Source organism: Phyllostomus hastatus, unplaced genomic scaffold, assembly GCF_019186645.2.
Source record: "Phyllostomus hastatus isolate PE091 unplaced genomic scaffold, TTU_PhHast_1.1 phas_contig_1048, whole genome shotgun sequence".
Taxonomy (NCBI): Eukaryota; Metazoa; Chordata; class Mammalia; order Chiroptera; family Phyllostomidae; genus Phyllostomus; species Phyllostomus hastatus.
Window position 1 is genome coordinate 2,364,877 of NW_025333513.1, and position 22,205 is coordinate 2,387,081.

At 46.5% G+C, this 22,205-nt stretch overlaps 1 protein-coding gene across 5 annotated transcripts; it reads right to left on the reverse strand.

Moving 5' to 3' along the window:
- Positions 1-10,478: 10,478 nt before the first annotated feature.
- BRD2 (bromodomain containing 2) lies at positions 10,479-21,994 on the reverse strand. 5 transcript variants are annotated; one of them, XM_045834712.1, is made up of 13 exons: positions 21,856-21,994; positions 18,115-19,423; positions 16,137-16,440; positions 15,380-15,517; positions 14,748-14,886; positions 14,453-14,667; positions 13,988-14,362; positions 13,346-13,474; positions 12,922-13,161; positions 12,540-12,805; positions 11,668-11,972; positions 11,346-11,468; positions 10,479-11,233 (listed from the first exon to the last, which is right to left on the reverse strand). In XM_045834712.1, exons 2-13 carry the CDS (start codon positions 18,141-18,143, stop codon positions 11,097-11,099), a joined length of 2,400 nt encoding a protein of 799 aa, XP_045690668.1. In that variant the 5' UTR covers positions 18,144-19,423; positions 21,856-21,994; the 3' UTR covers positions 10,479-11,096. The 5 variants fall into 5 exon arrangements, with proteins under 5 accessions (XP_045690668.1, XP_045690670.1, XP_045690673.1 ...); XM_045834714.1 differs by lacking the exon at positions 21,856-21,994 and adding an exon at positions 21,548-21,695; XM_045834717.1 differs by lacking the exon at positions 21,856-21,994 and adding an exon at positions 20,040-20,105.
- Between the last annotated feature and the right edge of the window lie 211 nt (positions 21,995-22,205).

A 22,205-nucleotide genomic window follows, 5' to 3' on the forward strand; every position in this document is an offset into this window, starting at 1 on the left:
GGATGTTTTTTCGAAGTTTCACTTTTGAATTCCTTTCTTGCTTACATCTAGAACTCAATTAAAAATTTTGATATAGAAGAAAGAATATAAACTGTGAAATCAGTGTTATCCTGTCTCCCTAGCTTTAGGATCTTATGCACATTGTTAGTTTCCTCATCTCTAAAACAGGATAGTTAATGTATATGTGATAGGGATGTTGTGTGGACCGAAAGAGATAAGTGAAAAAGGGCCCATCAAAATACCTGGCAGTTAGCAACAGCTCAGTGTCAACTTCTTTCCCCGGCTTTCTCCTTTGTTCTCAGCTTCCCTGGATGCCATGGAAACAAGGTCCTTTCTGTTTTGTTTTGTATCTTACTCTGAAGTGGGCCCTCTCCACCACTCCCACCCAAAGACTGCTCTCTGAACTAGCCTCTCAACCCCAAGCTGCCTCCACAGTTGCTCATCATTCTTTCCTGCAGTCAATTTTTTTCTCCTGGCCAAATCATTGGCTAAATCACAATAGACATTGACTAGTATCACAATACATCTGCAGGATATATTTGAGAGGCCAAAGTTAGTGATGGAAGATCGTGGTACTAGGGCTTAGCTTGAGGGGCAGGAGATGGACTCAAGAACAGTAGATCAGTGGTTTGGGGCACTGTGGTTGGAATGAGGTCCATAACAGGATACAGAATTTTAAGGGGAAGTCTAAGTACAGATTCATAGCCAATCTCAACACCAGGTCATTGACCAGACCCTAGGGAACTGGGGACCACAAAAGAAGAGTTTCTTAGGGAAGGCAGTGAGTGCAACCAGAACTCTGATACAAGAACCCTAGGGGATTGGGCAGTGCTGCTCTTTCTCAGATCAAAACCCACGGACCTAGAAAAATAACCATCATTCTCCTTTCCATTGAAGAGCACTTCGGTTCACTCTGATAGGGACGAGGACTTCCTGGCCATTTGTAAGGATCACTCTGTTAATAACTTTTCAGCTTTTATTTCCCTGGGGTTCCTTAAATTTAAAAGCATACAAAAACAAACAAACAAACAAACAAACAACCCTTAGAAAATCGGGAAAGCTGCTTTTTTTTTGAGAAAGTGAGAGAAAGAGAGAAGCAAAAATGATGAAACTCTGAAACTCTCCCCTTTTTGCAGTAACTCTGGCTGAGAAATACAGACTAGACAGAAGAATAGGTAATAGCCACTTTTGGAAGAACTCTCAGTGTCTACAAACTGCCTTTATGGGAAGCCAGTCCCGATATGAACATTGCAGGTACAGAAAAGGAGGACATATTTATCGACTGACCCATTCTCATATCTCAGGAATTACAATAGCGACAGCCTCTGGGAGGGCTGACAGTTGCAGCTGATACAGGATCACTTTAGAAACACTCTTTTTTCAAATGAACACCTGAAAAAAATTCTTATCCCTGGAGAATCCCTTTTCTCCTCCAACCTCAAATCAAACATTAGCTTAACTGACAAGATTTGCAATGTCCTCATTTGGCAAACACATGTGAGAAATATTTTGTATAAATATTTACTTATTACGTAAGAACCCCCAAATACATGAAATTTGGAAGGGATGATTGGTTCCTCTTACTTGCACAAGGAGCTATTCTTATCTTGGCCACCTTAGGTTGAGGTGACAGGCCTGGTCCTCAGGGGGGACAGTCTACTGGCAAGGAGGGTAGTGGGGCAGGGTGTGAGGGAGGACAGTGGTTGATGGCCCCCTGAGACAACATGGCACTGCAGGAAGGCATGGACTTAGGAACAAATGATTTAGGCCAAGTTAAGACTCCTCTATGAGGCTCTGTGTTCTTTTCTATTAAGTGGGTGAAACAATCTAATGACCAGGAATTGGATGTTTTGAGAATCATGAGATGATGTATGCAAAGTGGCAAACACAGGGCCTGGAATATGATAAATGCCTAGTGTACATTAGCTCTCACTATCTCCCTACATGGCCAAAATGATGACATCTCCCATTCATGAGATGACCACTCATCCCAATTTTCCTGAGATTTCCCCAATTTTATTGCTACAAGTCTCATGTTTTGGGAAGTGCCTCAGCACCCGGCAAACCAGAGAGAGCTGGTTACCCTATGGTTAGCATACCTTGATGATATAGGTGTCTAAACCTCAGCTCTTGGACCTGCCAGCAGGGCTGGGGCAGGGCTAGTGAGCCTCCTGTTGGAGTCTGTGCTGGGGTACCTGGATGAATACAAATGCCAAGAGATGGTGTAACCATCATTTATGCTGATATTTAAACTGTGTCCCAGGCACTGGGAGGGTTAAGGTTATAAAGAACAAGACACAATTCCTACCTCAAAAGGGAGGTATAGGAGACAGGTATGCATAAGGGGGCAAAATTAAGGAGGAAGGAAGTACTTAAGTGTAAACTGAAAATGGAAGGTCAGTCTATTTGTTCATTGGGAGAGTCCTCCAGGCTGTTGAGCAGAACAACCTTGATAGGCCATGCTAATTCAGTGCAAGACAGTGCTGCTGCAGCCTGGAGACAGGAGAGTGGTTGAATGGAGAGGGCCCAGTACAGTTAGCTCAGCAGGGTCCCTTGGAAGTGGGGGCGGTGTGTGTGTCAGGGGATTAAAGGACAGTTAGAAAAGTCTTTATAGTGGAGGTAACAAGTTGGTTTTGGAGACTCTGTAGGATTTACTGATGGGAGGAAGAGGATATTCTGGGCAGAGCAAACAGCATGTACCAAATCTCGGTGGCAATAAGCAGCGTGGGAGAACCTGAGAAGGGCCATTTTTGCTCTGAGTTGAGCACAGAGTTCAAGTAAGGGTGAGTGAAGGACATAACCTTGTAGAGGAAAAAGGGCTATGCAGAGGTCTTGTAGGCCTTGCAAAGGACTTTAAACCTTAAGGGTAATAAGCAACAAGATCAGATAGATTTATTTTCTAAAGAGTCTCTCTGGCAGTGTGGGGGATAGATTAATCAGATGGAAATGAGACTGGATAGATTAGGTAGAAGAGAGTCATGACAGTGCAGCCTGATGAGGGCGCTGACAGTAAAAAAGTGACAGAAGAAGGCTGAACAGGAATGGTGGATGAACAGTGAGGGGCGAGACAGCAAGGGGCTGGAATTCGGGCAGATCACCAGGCTGTGGTTCAAATGACTGGAAGAATAGTGACACGTTCATAATCACGGCTCTGCTACCACTTATGTACGACAGAACTCTTACTGAATATCTCTGAGCCTCAATTTCCTCATCTGTACAGGGTGATGACTACCTCATGGTGTTATTGTAAGGACTTAAAACTGTGAAGGTTCTCGGGTGGGCTGGGATGGGAGTAAAAGACAGAAAATTGTACTGCAACATCAATTAAAATAAAATTTAAAAAACTGTGAAGGTTCTCATAAGTGTCTGGCACATTAGCGAGTTCTGTATGAGTGCTTTTGTGAGAGAAGTCACACAGGGAGTCTGTGAGACATTGCCATCAGGCACCTGAAAAACAGACTTGGAACTTTGGAGCAAGATCTGAACAGAGACAGATATTATGGATCAGAATTGCCTCCAGAGGAATGGGTAGAATTGCTTAGAGACAACATGCAAATAAGGAGAAGAGGACCAAAGAAGGTAACACAGGGACAGCAACATCTTGTGGAAGGCCGAGGCTGACTTTTGAGGAGTAGGCCAGGAGGGACTGTCGGGAAAGTAGGAGGGTGGAAGTGGAAGTGGACCAGGGGAAGCACAGGAGGTGCTTCAGAGGTCACAGGAGATGAGGCCTCTGCATCGTAACAGTAAAGCTCATGTTTCAAAAGTTGAAGTGCAGGGAAGTAAGGAGAGAACCTAGAGATGGGAGGGTGGGCACAAAAATATCTACCGATTCAGGAAGTCATGAATAACATACTCACCAGGTGACTCCAAAGAGAGACCCCTTGTCTCAGTCCTATCGACAAGTGTCTCAGAGCCAGCCTTTTCTGCTAGCCTTGTTGGAGTTTCACTCACACCTGCCAGTCAGCCAGATGGCACACATTTAGTCAACAAATGATCAAATTTCCACTACTACAAAGCTCTGGGCCTCTCTGTGTCTCCTTATCTACGACACTGCCTCCCCATCCCAAACCACTTCCCTTACTTGCTGGGTCCAAGGGCGGCAACTGCTTTCTAAAGTATCATTCCATCCATTCCTGCTACCCCACAAACCTATGATTCTCTCTATTGCAATTTCTTCACAGCACATGTTTCCTAGCTGCCCAGCAACTCACAGTATTGGGATTCTAGTGTAGTAACTCCTGGAGACAGATTGCTAAGTTCAGTTCTCCCCTCCAGCACTAACTGGCTATTGCGATTTTGGACAACTAACTTCCTTAACCTCTCTCTGTGCCTCATTGCCTCATTTGTTAAATGGAGATAGGTAAGACTAACCTCACAGAGCTATAAGGATGAAATGAGTTTACACCTTCTTTCTTTCTTCTTTCTATCCTTCTCTTTCTTTTAGTACAGTGCTTGGAATAGTAAATACTCAATAAATGTGAGCTATTGTTAATGTCTTTGGGATAAAAATTCAAGTCCTTATCATGGCTCGTCCAACTTTCTGGACTTTTCTGAAAGCACCCTTTCATTCTTGCAGCTTCAGCACCACCTACATTCAGGCAGTTTACCTTCACAGATCTCAGATTAAAATTTAAAAATAAACAAATAAGCCCTGCAGTTGCTAAATGTTGTCCCTTTCCTCAGTCCCAGCATACAAATTATGGGGCAGCAAGCTGTCCGTTTGGGACTGGAGAGTAGCTACTGGGAATTTGGAAAAGAGCTTGAACCAAGGTGATCCAGGAAAGGGGAAAGAAGGAAAGATGTGAGATCATAGAAACATCAGATCATTTCCCTTCTATCATTCCCACATCTCCATCCCAGCACCCAGGGAGACCTCCCTCAAGTTTATTTTGGGCAGGCTCAAAAGAATCTCAGGTCCTTGTGCTGGGAAGCAATCATGCTGGTCCCTCAGGGAAGCAGGGCTTTCCAATAAGGGTAGTCCTGAGCAGACCTAAGAGCAAAGTTTGCAGGGCTGGGGCTGGGGTCCACATGGTGGGGTTTAAGAAGGTTGAATGATCTGGGAAGATAAAGTCATGCCTTTATCTTGAAAGTCAATACAACCATTGGTACCATGATTGGACTCTATTGATAGAACAAGCTTCTATCTTTATCCCTACAGCTTGACGTAGCACAGCTTGCTGAAAAATAAAAAGCAGACTTCCACCCAAGATGGAAGTGTAGGTAGATACACTTTGCCTCCTTGCAAAAGCAAAAGAAGGACAAGAAGAAATTTAAAAACAAAAAACAACCAGAACTGCCAGAAAATCAAACTATATGGAAGTCCAGCAACCAAGGAGTTAGAGAAGGAATATCATCCAGACTGGTAGGAGAGGTGGAGACAGGCAGCTGGGGCAGAGACAATGAGTGGCAAGGCAGTGGCTGGAATCCCACATTTGTGTGTGGATAAATGTGGAGGAATAAATGGGGAGTGAGACAGACCACACAACCCAGGGTTCCAACATAGGGAAATAAAACCTCAAAACCTCTGGCTGTAAAGACCTGTGGTGGTTGTGGAGGTGGGAGAAACTCTCAGCCTCACAGGAGAGTTTGCTGGAGAGACCTACAGGGTCCTAGAATGTATACAAACCCACCTGCTGCCTGGGAATCAGCACCGAAAAGGTCCAATTTTCCTGTGGGTAGTGGGTGAAGGGACTGAATGCAGTTGGAGAGCTGATCAAGCGGCATTGTTCCATCTCTGACCACTCACCCACATAGAGCGCCCCCATGCAGTGATATGGGTTGCCCTGTCCTGGTGAATACCTGGTTCTACTCCTTACAATGCAACAAGTGTGCCCAGACAAATAAATATGTCCCAAATGAAAGAATAGATCAAAGCTCCAGAAAAATACAAAAATAGGTTGGCAGATAGCCAAACTATCAGATGCAAAATTCAAAACATTGGTCATCAGGATGCTCACAGAAATGGTTGAGTATGGTCGCAAAATAGAGGAAAAAGAGAAGTCTATCCAAGGTAAAATAAAGAAAAATATAGGGAACCAACAGTGACAGGAAGGAAACTGAGACTCAAATCAACAGCTTGGAGGAGAAGGAAGAAATAAATGTTCAACCAGAAGACAATGAAGAAACAAGAATTCAAAAAAAATGAGAAGAGACTTAGGAACCTCTGGGACAGCTTTGAATATTCCAACACCCAAATCATAGGGGTGCCAGAAGAAGAGCAATATATTGAAAACTTATTTGAACAAGTAATGAAGGAGAACTTCCCCAATTTGTCAAAGGAAATAGACTTTCAGGAAGTCCAAGAACCTCAGAGAGCCCCAAAGAAGTTGGACCCAAGGAAGCACACACCAAAGCACATCATAATTACATTACCCAAGATCAAAGATAAGGAGAGAATCTTAAAAGCACCAGAGAAAAGGAGTTACCTACAAAGGAGTGCCCATAAGGCTCTCAGCTGATTTCTCAAAAGAAATCTTATAGGCAAGAAGGGGCTGGAAAGAAATATTCAAAGTCATGAAAGGCAAGGATCTACAACCAAGATTACTCTATCCAGCAAAGCTATCATTTAGAATGGAAGGGCAGATGAAGTGCTTCCCAGATAAGGTCAAGTTAAAAGAATTCATCATCACCAAGCCCTTATATGAAATGTTAAAGGAACTTATCTAAGAAAAAGATAAAAAATATGAACAGGAAAATGACAACAAACTCAAAACTATCAACCACCGAACACTAAAAAAACAAAGAGAAACAAAAACAAACTAAGCAAACAACTAGAAAAGGAACATAATCACAGAAATAGAGATTACATAGAGGGTTATCAGCAGGGGAGGTGGAGGGGAAGAAAGGAGGAAAGGGTACAGGGAATAAGTAACATAAGTGGTAGGTAGAAAATAAACAGGGGGAGGGAGGTTAAGGATAGTATAGGAAATGCAGAAGCCAAAGAACTTATAAGACCCATGGACATGAACCAAAGGTGGGGAGAGTGCGAGTGGGAGGGGGCAGTGCAGGGAGGAGGGCAATAAAGGAGGGGACAATGGGATAATTGTAGTAACATAATCAATAAAATATATTTAAAAATAAAATAAAAAAGAAGCATGATTTGTAGGTACAAAATAGTCAGGAGGAGGTTAAGAGTAATAGAGGAAATGGAGAAGCCAAAGAACTTGTATGTACAACCCATGGACATGAGCTAAGGGGAGTGGAATGCTGGTGGGAGATGGGGTGCAAGGCAGAGTGGGGACAAAGAGGAGAAAAAAAATGAGGCAATTGTAATAACACAATAAAATATACTTCAAATAAAAGAGAAAGAAAAAGCAATCAAGGAAATTCAATAAAATATTTGACTGAATAAATACTCCCTGTGGAAACATTCAAGACAAGCAACTGGCATGAGAGGAAGAACAACAAAGCAGAGGCATTGGAACACGATTTCAAGAGCTTGGAAGAGCATGGAGGGAAATACCCACAGCATTAGCTGTGTTGGAGATCAGTTACTGTAGAAGGCAGTTGTCCCAACCAAGACAGCACTCAGTTTGACTCCTGAAACTATTACAATGTCAGAAGGGGATGGGACAGGGTAGAGCTGGGGTTTGGACTGAAGGAGAAAGTTAAATCAAACAATAGACTGGTTCAAACAAAACCTCAGGGAACAAGGCAGGAACTTTCCCAAAAGGCTGATGGCCAGGAAATCCACTTACCATGTAAGCTGCCTAGTAACAGGGAAGGGTGGGAGGTTTACTGCACATCCAGGGTTACTTTCCCAGTCTCAGCCAGTTCTGCAGTCAAGCAGATAAGGCAGGCCTCCTCTTAACAGCATTTAGGGTTATTTTCAAGCCAGTTATAGGAAATTCAGGTACAATGTCACAAACACACCTTTATTTTTCCTGATTTAATCTTTATTGTTCTCATTTAGCCCTCTTATACCCCCTTCCCTCAGTAACAACCACTCTTTCCATGTCTGAATCCTTCTTTTGTTCAATCCCTCTGCCCCCTCACTTCCTCGCAACCCCAGTCCTCATTCTCCTCTCCTAGTCTGTCCCCTTTTGTTAGTTTATTCATTAGATTCCACATACGAAATAGTATTTGTCTTTCTCTGACTGGCTTATTTTACTTAGCATAATGTTCTCCAGGTTATCCATGCTGTTACAAAGGGTAAATTTTTTTTTTCTAATAGCCAGCTAGTATCCATTGTGTAAATGTCCCACAGTTGTTTTAATCCACTCATCTTCTGTATCTTAGCAATTGTAAATAATGGTGCAATTAACATAGGGATGCTTATGTTCTTTTGAATTAGTGTTTTGGGCTCCTTCAGATATATTCCCAGTAGTGGGATAGCTGGATTGAAAGGCAGATCTATTTTTAATTTTTTGAGCTATCTCCATACTGCTTTCCACAGTGGCTGCACCAATCTGCATTCCCCCTAACAGTGCAAAATGGTTCCTGTCTCCAGATCCTTGCCAGCACTTCAGAAACATGCTTTTTTAAAAGATTTTCTTAGAGGGGGGGGGAGAAAAAGAGAAACATCAATGTGCGGTTGCTGGGGGTCATGGCCTGCAACCCAGGCGTGTACCCTGACTGGGAATTGAACCTGTGACACTTTGGTTTGCAGCCTGTGCTCAATCCACTGAGCTACGCCAGCCAGGGCAGAAACATACCTTTTGATAGTTAAAATATTTTACTTCCCCAAACTAAAATTAAAAAGCCCTGGCTGGGTAGATAGGTAAGTTAATGTTGTTCTTATACACCAAGGTTAGGTTTGAACTCTGGTCAGGGCACATACAATAAGCAACCATGAATGCATAGAAAAAATCAAATTCAAGTTTTTCTCTACTCTCCTGAAGTAAAAAAAAACAAAAAACAAAAACCACTAAAACAAAACCAAAAATGGCTGTGTAACTAGCCTCATTCTCAAACTAATCCAACTTAAACTTGATGCCTGGCAACCCTGTTAACCATGTCCACACTGTCCTCTACAGCCCTGATCAGCTCCTATATACTGAGGCCTACGGCTTCCTTCATGGAGCCAATCCATCTGACCCTTACCTTTTCCTGCTGCCTTTTCCCCCCAAAGATCCCTGCTTGTCACAATGTGCCTGTAGTCCTAGATATGCATCTTAATGAAATTTTAACCTCAACATTTTTAAGACTTTGATTCCTATCCCACTAACAAAACACAACTCTATATAGTACCTCTAGTTTTCAAAATCTTTTTTTTAAGATTCTTATTTTTAGGGAGGGAAGGGAGGGGGAGAGAGAAACATCAATGTGCAGTTGCTGGGGGCTGTGGCCTACAACCCAGGCATGTGTCCTGACTGGGAATCAAACCTGCAATGTTTTGGTTTGCAGCCCACACTCAATCCACTGAGCTACGCCAGCCAGGGGTAGTTTTCAAAATCTTTTCTACCACTCATGAGGACCAGAACTCCAAAAGGAATTGGGGTCACTCAGAGCTCTATATTTGAGTTGGCCAAAAAGCCCAAGTGTCTCTTCCTCTTTAAAATTAAGTGAAAGACTTTGCAAAACCCAAGGATGAGTTTTCTCAAGGCTGTACATCACCATTTCCTGAGCTTTTGAAAACTGTTGCCCAGGCCCCAATTTGCTGAGAACTCATAACCATTGAATCCAGAAATAACTTGTTTTTAAAAGTTCTCCAGAATTCTACTATGTTAATGAGTTGGAGAATCACAGCTACTTTCAGTCTTCACTACTGTCTCCGCCAGACTCCATCCTGTATCCTGTTTCTTTCATAATAAACCCTTTACTTTACATTCCTGACTCACTGCCGTAATTTCAGAATTCAGATTTCCTAAGGCCCATTATATACTAAGCTAAATGTCTTACTTTTTAAGTCTGTTGAACCCAATTCCAGCAACCACGTCCCAGCTCCCTGAACTATATGGCCCCTCTGCCCTTGGAGGAAGACAAGGGTTTAGACTTACGGAGTATTTTTGATTTGAACTTGATAAGAAGTGCTGTTAATGCTCTGAATGGCATACTAATAAACTATGCAGGGCTGTCAATCTACAATTGGAAACCAAAGCAGCCAATTATGAAAGCAGGCACAACTGCCTTCCCCAGGCAGATGCCCAATGCCTCAAGTACCTGCTATTTGGCTACCTCCCATCTTCTTCACCTTCTGTATATTCAGGAGTCAATCCACACACCCATTCGGAAAAGTGGAAAATCTGAGCTTCCCCCAGGTCTTGAGCACTAAGGTCATGATTAAGGGATACATGTACCAAGTTTGCTTTTTCTTCATCTAAACCACAGCAAATCATGAACCTAAAAGTTATTTTTAAGAACTCACTTTACAAGGCGATGTATTTACTTTCACATCAACAGCCTACGGGCTTGTATTAAAAATTAAGACAATCTAACTACAGGATGGCTCTGCCTTTTTCTCACCTCAAAAAATTCAAATAGTTCCAACATTGTTTTTTTGAAGCACCACAAAAACAAATGCTAAGGTAACTCACAACTTGAATAATACTTTCTTTATTTACAAGTTAGAATCAACAGACAATCCAGGGGACCAAATGGGGAGATGACAGAAACCCCCAGGGGCCCCAAATTGAGAAAAAGGAAAAACAGAGTAGAAAAATGTCAACGTAAAAAATGAGCTCCACTTTCTTCCTTCTCCATGGAGGCCGAGAATGATCATGTCTCCACAACCCTCAGCCTTACCTAGCTTAAAATAAATTAGTATCAACCAACCTCAAAACTGGGCCTTTACAAATGAACAGGGCAGCAATGGCCTCAGGTTACCCCCCATCAGGGTCTCTGCCCACTCATACCATCCACTCGCCCTATCCCATACATTTTGAATGGGGTTTTATGCCCAAGAGATCTCTCTCTGTGGGGCTGGGAACTCAACCTTATTTTGTCCATTGTGTCCCTCCTTCTGTAAATGTCCCTACATCCCTCCCCCCTGCAGAGCCAGCTCTCCTACAGTGGGGGGAGGGGTGAGATGAGGAAACCTCCTACAGTGGGGAGAGGGGGTGAGATGAGGAAGCGGCACAGCAAAGGGAGAAGGGGTGGGGCAGGGTGGTCTGAGGGTCCGGTCCTGCGGAGCCTCCTGCCCCATCTGGCCTGGCCCCTTAGCCTGAGTCTGAATCACTGGTGTCTGAAGAGGAGGAAGATGAAGAGGAGGAGCTGGAGTCTGAACTGGAGCTGGAAGCGCTGAGTCGTGACACTGCAACTTGTTGAGCAGACAAGGACTCTGTTTTTTCACTCGCTGCAGAACAGAGTTAAAGGTTAAGGGTATATTGAGTCGGATCTCCATTTGTAAACACAAGGCAGTAAGCAGCACAGAATGCATTGAACTTAGTGATTTACAGGAAACTCACCTTTCTTGGGGGGCTTTTTGGTGGAATTGAGCTGCCCGCTAACATCTTGTAACCGCTTTTCTAGTTCACGCTTCTTCTCCAAAGCAAGTTCCTCCTTTGTCTTTCCCACAGGTTTTTTAATGGCTAAAAAAAGAATTGTAACAGGCTAAGACTGCTGTAAACATCATAGTTTTACTGCACCCTGGTGTTACCCAGTTCCTTTCTTGAACTTGACCACCACCCTGGGAGCTGACAGTCACATGAGCATTGCATACCCTACTACCCCATTTTCTAAATTGTCCTCAAAATCTCACAAAGATTGGTAGACCTCATTTATACTCACTGTAGGGCTTCCGAGGTTTCTTTCGAAGACAGGAAAGGACGTAGCGCTCCAGCTCTCTAAGTGTGGATGGCTTCAGAGTTTCAAAATCAATCTCAATCTCTTCTGGGTTTGAGTCACGTAAAGAGGGCTCTCTGGCTTGGATTATGTGCACAACTCGACCTAGCTTCTCCCCAGGTAATTTGTTGATGTCCAGGCTCAACTGCCGCTTCTCATCGTAACTCATTGGCCTACTTTCTTCCTCCTCCTCTGAATCATAGCCTGTAGGCAGGGTAGGTGGGGCCATCTTTGTGGTCTTTTTGGGCAATCTATAGGCAAAAAAACCTCTCAATTAAAGAAGCATCCTTAACCTCTCTCAACATGTTCCCACTGTTCAATAATTTGGATTTCCTGCTGGGCATGTGGTTTGGTTTTCCATTAAGGCAAATTAGTGAGCTAGAGCCAGGACACTACAATAGGGGATGTCAAGCATTTAACATTTTTGGGCTTTGAGAGCTGGATATAGGCACGCGTACATCTTTTTGTTCCCTAAAGCACTGTTAACCCACCCCGCCACGGAAAACAGGAAAAAACAAGTATGGACTCATTGGTTTATAGAAAGGGTTGATCCAACTATGATCTTTAGGCCAAAATCTGACCTGCCACTTTGTTTTTTAAAATATAGTTTTATTGGAATGTGCATTCATGCTCACATCTTTATTGCCAAGGGATACTTTTTGCACTGTACTGTCAAACTTGAGTAGCTTAGAGATCAGATCTTTGTGGTCTTCAGACTAAGTGCCTGTCACATGGCCACTCAAAACATTTACTGACCCTTGGCTTAAGAGAAAATGTTGCAAGAATAGGAGAGAAAGCATCCTCCCATTACAACTCACTTGGTGCCACTTCCTCCAGAAGGTCCAAAGCCAGGGGGACCTAATGCAGCACCACTGACACCTCCGCTGCCACTTGCTTTCTTGGACTTCTTGGGCTGAGGGAGGCGGGGTGCCCTAGGGCCCTTGTCATCTTCATCTACCCCAGCTCGGCCTCGATGCTTCTCAGCCTTCCGTTTTTTCTTTTTTTCTTTTTTTTCTCTCTTCCGCTTGGGCTTGGATATTGGGCCTTGGGACAGGGCAGCCAGTTGCTCATGTACAGCCCGAAGCTAGGGAGGAAGAATAATGAAGATGTAGAATGGTAAAGACACATAAAATAGAACAATTTACAATGACTGGTGAAAGGGAAGGGGGGGGGGGCCCAAGGACAGGGTGTGACAAATACCTGTTCCTGTAGTTCAGCCAAGCGATGAGCCCTTTCTTCCTCAGAGTCAGAGCTTTCACTCTCCTCCTCATCTTCTTCTTCATCTTCCTCTTCCTCTGAAGAGCTCTCACTGCTACTTTCCTCACTAGAGGACTCTGAAGATGATTTGGCTAAGCCAGCAGGCAAGGCAGTAGAGACTGGTAGCGGCCCTGGTTCCAGTGGTTCATCTGGCATCTTGGCATAACGGAACTCAAATACATCCTAGAAAGAGAGGCAGACTCAAAACCATGCTGGGAAGATAGTGTGCTGATTATACCCAGCCACCTGGTGATACGGTTCCATTTTACAACTATAAAGATCAAGAGATCCTCACATTAGGATAATACAGTGCAGGTGACAAAAATCTCCCCAAACGTATTTCCCAAACTCCAACCACGATACTCACCTGTAGCTTTCGTGCCATGGCCACAACATCGTGGTCTGGGGGATTGTATTTGTAGCAGTTGGAGAACATAAGCCGCACATCAGCAGCAAACTCCTGGGCATCCCGGTAATCACGATTCTCCATCTTCCGCTGCAGAAGGAGGCAGCATCAGAAGCTATGTAGGTACGGAGACTCACCATTCCCTGCCAACCCCAGACAGAGCAAGTGCAGCCCTCTCAAAAGCACAGTGGGGATGACTTTAAGGATCTGTGCCCCGAGGTTCAAGTTTGAAGTCAAAGGAATTTGGGTGGGTTGAAGATAAATCTATGTCTAGAAAAAAAAAATCATTTCTAAGTGACGGGAGGGTCAGCGGCCTCTGTCCTTCACCTCTTATCCCCTAACTGAACATTCCCAATAAGTAGGACGTAAGTATATGTAAGCAGTGTTGCTCTGAATACAAAACCCACCATATAGTTTCAAACTCCAGAAATTAGCTGTTAACAAGTAGTTGCCCAATCGCCACATTACTAATTTTGTAAAAAGTAAAATATTAAGAACCAGAGATTGCTGTGTGTCTCTAAGGAGAAGTGACTGATAGTTTTTTATTGACCCCTAAGCTCCAAAAACTGCCTGAGTTCCCTATATGCCCCATGCAGTGAGTACCTTGACAGTGCTGAGGTCCATAGGGTGCTTAATGATATCGTGGTAATCATGCAGGCCAAGAGCAGAAGCGTCCACTGGTTTATAGAACGGCCAGGCATAGGCAGCATGCTTCTTAGAGAGTAACTCCTTCAAAATGCCATTGCAATGTTTCAGCTGTTCGGATAACTTTCCTTTCTTGGAGCTCTGGTGTTGTTGCTGAGAGTCAGGCAAGTCTTTGCGTGGAGGCTTAATGGGGCGACCACTTTCTCTACGCATAGGGGGAAGCCGTGCTGCCTTAGGCTCAAGACCCCCAGGGGGGCTAGCTGGGGAACCAGGAGCCAGGATGGCTGTAGGTGTAGGGGTGGTAGTATCTGCTTTCCGCTTTACCCCCTTTTTCTGCAAAAAAAGACAAAAGCCTTTTACCTCAGGTCCACTTCATCGAAGTTTGTCTTCCCCATTTTTCAAAAGAAATCCACGAATCTGTACCTTGGCAAGGGGCTGGGCTGCGGGAGCTGCAGAGACAGCAAGGAGCGGGGGTCCGGCAGAATGTAAGGACTTCAGAAGGGGAGAAGAGATGACTGATGGGTGGGGAATGTTGAGGACAGTGGTAGGTATCTCAGGAGGTGGAGTATACAGGGCTGTGTGAGATACAGAAGAGACAGCAGGCACCTGATGGGCACTGGTGATACTGCCTTGGAGTGCTAAAAGAGAAAAAAAAAGTTAGTTTGATCATCTTTTCATGTCTTTTGGTCTCTATTAGCAAAACTCCCACTCTTCCTACCTGCCAATTTGGCCCCCTTCTTGTGGCTGTTCTTAGGGATGGTCACCACAAGTTCTTGTTCTTCTTGTGGCATTGATGCCACTTTTTGTAGGAAGATCTTTTCCAGCGTTTGTGCCATCAGGACGATATCATCAGTGGGCTACAGAGAACAAAAAGGTTCAAATACAAGCAAAGGATAAACTATTGCTTTCAAAGGAATTCCTAGCAGGCATCATCACCACTCCCTTAGATGTTTGCCATTGAGTACTAAAAATTACTTACACTAGGACACTAATTCCCACTTTCTCTCCCAATTTTACCCCTCAAAATACAACAAAGGAAAAAAGTTCAGAAATAAGGGAAAGAAACCTGACAAGGAAAACAGGTTCTGCTCTACTCAGATCTCCGGAAATTTCTGACAAACAGGGCCACCATCCTCAAGTATGAAAAGTATTCTTAAAAAATCTTTTAACTCTGGATTTCTGAAGCCACATCATTGAGTACAGTGGTACCCTCTGGAACTCATATTTTGTAGATGCTAAGTACTGAGAACATCTCCTATAGCAAAAGACTTGGACTTTGCATAGCTAAAATATCTTGCAATAAAAGCAGTTCCTCCCCATCTAATGAACACACAAAGAGGAAAAACTTACTTTGTTGTAAATGTAACAGTTGGTAAACATGGTATTAAAATCCTGCATGCACTCTGAAGCAGCCCAATAATAGTTATTTTCAAGTCTCCTCTTAATAGTACCCATGTCCATAGGCTGCTTTATAATTTTGTGATAATCCTAAAAACAAACAAAGCTAAGTCAGAGCCATTGAAAAATGCATGCCTATTTTCCTAGACAACTACTGACCCCAGCGCGCACACACACACACACACACACACATATACATACCACGTATTAAAGGGATATGTAAGCCCCCTAAACTGCGGCCCCAATTAAACTACAGGACAGGAAAAATGGGATAGGATTCTTAACACCCAGCAGGAGGCCCCTACTGTCTTTCTCTAACCACCCAACTCCCACCCACTCTGGAAGGTTTCCCATCCTGTGACATTACCTCTGGGGCTGGCTATCCATGGGCTGCATGAGGGAGAGGAAGAAGCTAAGAATTTTGGCCACCGTGGTCCTCTCCCAACCCGGGGTGGGAATCTGTAAAATGGAGCCAGGGCACAAAAGTTAAGGAAGGACACATGGAGGGCACAATGAGAGATGCCAAGATAGCAAAAGGATGGATCAATCATAAAGGACCAAGAATCCAGAAATCTGGTGGCTATCTGCCCTATGGAGTAGGAAGACAGGAAATCCCTAGGGGCCGCAGCACCTATACTAAACAGCCTACCCCCACTCACACACATTCTTATTTATTCCCACACCCCTCCACTCCAACTTCTTAACTCACCGGTAGACCCAGTTTGACGGCATCCACAGGCTGCCGGAAGGGCCATGCAAACTGATGTTTCCACAGAGCCTTCATCACTACCTTGTGCAGGTATTGCAGCTGGTTGGTAACCCGTCCTGGTTTTTTTGGATTGGATACCTCCGGGGGTGGTGGGTTGGCAGGGGTCAGTTGTAAGGCTGGCACTGAAGCCATCGTAGGGCTTTCGAATCCCTCATACAACAAGGAAGGCTTTCGAATCCTTTTCCCAGGCGCTGCAGCCTCTGGACCTAGCCCCAGTAACCCTGCATTCCCCTCCCCAGGGAGTCTGTGAAAATGGGAAACAAAATTAAAATGTGGTAACCTCACAAAAAGTAGGAAGAGCACAATTTACACTATATATGCAACAAATCCAGGCTTGGGACCCAACCATCAGAGATTCTGTTTTTGTTCCTCCTCCCACATTTTGGTGCACCTATCTAGGTTTCACCTTCCAGAGCCTGATGGACTCTGTCATTTTTCTTTTTATACATAGTATGGGGAAAAAAGCCCCCAAGCCCCCAAATGGTTTATAAGTATCAGCGACTTTGTTTTCGTCCCCGCTTCCACGTTTTTTATTTCCTTATTTTTAGTATACTGATTTAAGTCTCACCCTCTAAAGTCTGATGATAGGCTATATTATCCTATTTTTTTTTTACATAGAGAAAAACAGCCCCAAATGGTTTCTTACAGGACATACTGAGAACAGACTTATGAGGAAGAGACTTAAGCAAATGGGTGGAGCTTAGAAACTCAAGCCCCAAGCTTGAGGAGGACCTCATTCACTAGGGGTTTGGTGACTGCCCATGGTGGTCGGGCCTGAGGAAGAGGAAGCAAAATAAGGAGGATTTCATAAAATGCTGATGAGACAGCTAGGAATCCATTCGGGCAGAAAAGATCAGCATCCTCCACAAGCTCTGCACAGTTAACTTCAAAGCAGAAAATGAACCGAAAGTGTAACACACCACAATACCAACTCAAAAATAAAGTAATTTGACAACCAGCGTTTGTGGGACTTCACAGCCTGGAATAATCCAGGTGCCAGCTTCTATAATTTTTTTTTTTGTAAATTCAGTAGCCTTCCTCCAATGAACTCAAAAAATAGAACTGCTCTGTCAAGGTCATCAAGTTCTCCCATAAGAAAAACTGACACCCCACCCCTTGCCAAAAAACAACATTCCAACAGTAAATCCTACTGTAGCATCAACTCTGAAGATCAAAGGCCAACAGTGGTTTACATTCTCTACGATGCTCCTCAGGACCAGGTGTTTCCCAGGTCCGAAAATTAAAAATCACTACCCTTATTATCTCATTGTTTACACCTGAAGATAAAAGACTGAAGAATCCTTAGCTCCACTCTCCCGCCTTGCAAAAAACTCGAGGCTACCAAGAAAAGTCCTCTCCTCAAACAAAACACACATCCTAACACAAAACCGATCCAGTCACTGAAAGACAAGCAGGGGTTTAATGACTTACACGCCAGGAACCCACAGGCTAAAACAATAATCCCTCTATCCTACCCTGGGAATTCCCGTTGCCAGTCCCTGAAACTGTCACCATGGTGACCCGGTGAGACACTAGATGTGGCCACGAACACCCCCGACAAACCGTCGCTAAACATCAGACCCCCTACCCACAGAACCTGCTGCCCAATCAATGTCATTTTTTCTCAGTACATTCTGCCAACCTAGGTCTGACCGACTGGGTTAAGACTGGGCCACCGCGGGAAAAGTAACGGAGACATTAACTACCTTGTACTCCCTCCATACGCTGCACCTGGGACAGTACCACGATTCCCAAACCGTCGCTCAATCCCCTCCGCGAGCACCTCCTCCCCCAAGAGTCAACAGCCGCGCTACTGAATAGCAACGGCCCGGTGGGTTCTGTATTCTCTCCGAACCCGACGTCCTACACCCCCGTGCCGCAGCCCCGCAACGTCCCCTTCCCGCTAGCCGCGACGTACTTGTTGTGGGCAGTCACGTTTTGCAGCATCTTGACGGCGGGGAACCGGCGCTACACTCAGCCGCGTAAAGTCCGGGTGGCCTCGGTTCCCCTTATCTCCCCGTCCAGCATAACCCGGGTAATAGGGGGGGCCGCTGCCCTGCCTTCCAGGCGACAACCCCCCCTTTCCCACAGGACAGGCACAAAAGCAGTCTCCTCCGCTGCTTCACGGAGAACTCCCCGCAGCTTGGCGCGCTCCACAAGAAGCGGACAGCGAGAAAATGGCGGCGGCCCCGGCAAAGGTGGGCGAACCAGACGGACTCTTCAAACCCTAGGAAGGACCCCGATCCCAGACACCGTCGTCAATATCGCCCGATGTTGGTCTGCAAGGATCCCCTCTTCCTGGGGGGACCATCCGGGGTAAACGAGGTCCCGTTTCGATCTCGATGGAGGCGGATGAACACGGGAAAATGGTTTAGGGAGCCGCCGCCTCCATCTTTGAAATCCTCTTGAGGGCGGAGTAGAGGGGGTGGACAGATTCCGAGGATTGGGCGGGGCCCGGAAAAGGGGAGCTTCAGGGGCTTCTATGGGGTCTGTACTGTCCCCCAGGACCAGTCACAGGCCGAGAGGAAGGCCATTTCCAAGAGGATGGACGTGGATTGTAATGGCGGTCCCGACGACTTGCGAGCTCTGTATCGGTAGGCAGAATCCTCCAGCTCGTCCTAGAGTTTGCTCCACTCCAGCGCGAAATGGCGCCGCCAAGCCCCGCGCCAGCCCTTTATATATTGGCAGGAGGGGCGGAGCTTCGCCGCTCATGCGCGCCACCGTGCTCGAGATTTCTCCCTCCCCCTCCGCGCGTACGCTCCCTCGCTCACGCGCTAGAAGTCCAGTGGCAGCAGAGGGAACGCCTCTCCGCTGGAGCATTTTCTATTGGTCGGTTGAAGCCATTATGTCATAAACTTCATTTCCAAAGCGTCAGTCACCAGGCAGAAGAGTGCCGCATTGACCCAAAGGGAAGCGGCAATCCGCCATTATCACTGAGCCAATTGGCTGCGCTGTGGTTCGGTGACTCGAAGGAAAGAGGGAGGTTGGCAGTTTGCAACACCTTCTCCCCATCTTCCTTTCCAAGAGTCTTCCCAGGCGTGCAGGCCTGGTGCCACTGGCGACTGCCAAACTGGGAGAGGTCGTGCCATTCGTAGCTCCTCCGCAGGTCAGACCAGCAGGACGGGTGGGGGCCGCGTGGGCGTAGCCAACCTCGGCCCGCCAGGGTGTGGCCGTAGGTCGACTGGCGAGTGGTTGTTCTCGACGGTGAAGACGCTGTGGTGAAGAATCTGAAATGAAGAAGACGCCATCTTAAAAGCCACGGCCTCGCACTCTGGCAACAGCTAAGGGACCCAGAACGTTGCAAAGACAAGATCTAACGTCCCTATCCATATTAAAAAAACAAAACCACAGGCTTTAGAGTGTCTAAAATCGTCCCTGCCCTTCTCTAGATCAAACAACCAACCGAAAGGCAAAAGCACTCCTCTGAATCTTTGAACCCCCCTAAACTTCTATCAAGAAGGTAACCAAACCTAGAATGCGTTAAAAAAGACTTACATCCCCCGCAAATACATCTCCGACCCCTACCCACTCATGCTTCGTCGTCAGTACAAATACCTGTCTTCTCGACAAAACCTCGGCAGCCCTGAAGTGGCAGCAAAATCCGCAAACATACCTATGAAGCCCACCCCCCTCAAATTTCATTCCGGTGTCTGCCTCAGAGCTGAAAAAAAAACAAGTCCTGCCAATCAGCGGGAACATCCTCCCCTGCAGAGAGCTCGTACTTTTCCTCACCTTGCCCGTCTCCCGCATCCCAAGGGCATGCCAGTACCCCCCTTAGGGTCCCTCCACTGTGGGGGCAAAAGGGCCCCCATCCCCCCCACCAGGGCCCTGAGTCCTCCCCACCGAGCGGCTGGTCCATCGGTCAGCACCAGGGAGGAGGGCAAGCGGAGGAGGCAGCGGCTGCGGCTCACTAGCCCTCCCCCTCCTTCTATCCCCTTCTCCCCTCCCCCCGCCGCCCCGGGCCGTCCGCCTCCGAGGAGGGGCAGGAGCCATTTTGGGAGCTCAGTTTCGCCCCCTTCCCCCAATCTGGTTATCTGAATACGGTTAGGCTACGCATGAATAAAAAGCCAGAGACCAAGTTCAACGTCTCTAAAGCCATCTCTGGGCTTGCCAGTCCCCTTGCGGGAGAGTAAATACCTCCCTCCCATTTCCCCTTTTCTGGATACCAAGGAAGAATACAGACTGTGCAAAATCGGAAAGGAAATTAAAGCAAGTCAACGGATATAAGGGTTCCCTCTCCTCGGAAGGGCTTCTGATAGACCTAGATCCTTGAACTCCAACCACGTCACCCTCCTCTGCAGTAGTTCTTGAGCCCCCCAACCTCGTTACTGCGTCTAAAATGGCTGTCAATCTCCTCTCTTCACGACCTTCCGAGTTAGGCAAACCTTGGGGTGGGGGGGAATGCGCCCCGGGAAAGCAGATTCACCGCACCACCACCCCCGCCCAGCCCTCCGCCAGGCATCAGGCCTAGGCTCCAAAAGTACAGGCGGGCCCGCAGCTGCAGCAGGGAGGTCAATGACACAGCAACTTTGCAGAAGCCTCCCTTTCCTCAGTGGCCCAGCCTCCCAAATCTGCTTTTCTCCACCCGGGACCATACAAGTCTGCACAGAGACCAGCCAAAAAATAAAAACTTAGAGGTCGCGAAAATAATGGGCCTTAGAGAAAGCGAAAGGGCAGCCAGACATTACTCTGGCTTGTTTCCCTGAATTCTGGAAAATCACTGCTCTCCGCTCCCAACCCTCCCTTCCCCCACATGAGTCACACAGGAGGCTACGGCTACTCAGTAATTTGGAAAAGTAACTCTTTCCTCCTTTCCATTCCCACCCCCGCTGTACACAAGGAGAAAACTGTTAGGAATGGGGGAAGGGGATATGGAGGCCAAACACATCACCCTGGAAAAACCCGAAACCCTGTGAGCTGTGAAGTTCTCCCAGGTCGTACGCCTCACTCCTTCCAGTTTCAGACACCCTCCCTGCACCCACCTGGGGCCTGACGTCTGTTCCCAGACCCCGAGTTTTCTGCCTAGGATCCCAACGGGGCAACGAAGGTTTGTGCAGAAAGGTCCATAGGCCCTGTCCACGTGAATGCACACAATTTCGGTAAGTAATTCGAAGCGTAACATCCAACATGCCATATGATGACCACGAGCTTCCTACCGCTGACACAATGGAAGCATTAAAATGCTCTTTCTAGAGTCTGTAGAAAGGGAGTGGGCGCGTGGGAACAATCCCAATTCATATCCTAGGCTGCCCACTCTTAACCCCTCACACAAACGAGTAGGAACTACAGTCACCACTTCCCCTCCTCACCGCTTCCCCCACCGGCCGCCAAAATGCCAAAATGAACCTTACCTAGTTCCGGGCTTCCGTACCCACCAGCGGATGAAGGGAATTGGCAGGGGTGGGAGCACACCGCCCCAGTCCCCTTTGCCCTCCTATTGGTATGGAGGCCTGAAGTTGGCCATTCCCCTCCCCCATCAGAGGTGCCCTCTCCTGCTCGCTCCTCTTCACACTCCCATTCACTGGCTATTAAATACTTGAAGGACAAACCCACCCTCAGGATTTTACTGTGAACCCCAAGAATCTCCCTCTCAGACTCCCCACCACTGGTTAAGCACGTAAATGACTGGCAACATCCCCCTCCAAAGGCCCCTTCTTACCTGGGTCCTGGAACCTTCCAAAGGGGATCCAATGTTCCCCTAGGCTTGGTGCGGGGTAGGGGGGAGAACATAATCCGGGGTGTCACCCCCCACCCCGGAAACTGAAGCAGTTGGGGGAGGGGGCGTAGCCCCCAACCCCTCCCTTCCCAATCGGGTGGGGTGGGGAAATCATTAGGGCCGCGCGGCCACGTCAGCAACACCCAGATTGGCTAAGGCAGGTCACGTGCTAGCTGTTTCTCTCCTCCCCCTCCACGGGGTCCGCACTATTTTGCGAAGATCCTGGGGGTCGTACAGAGGGGCTAAGGGAAATGCAAGGCCCAGGTCCATTCCCAGAGGGTCGGAGCACGTTA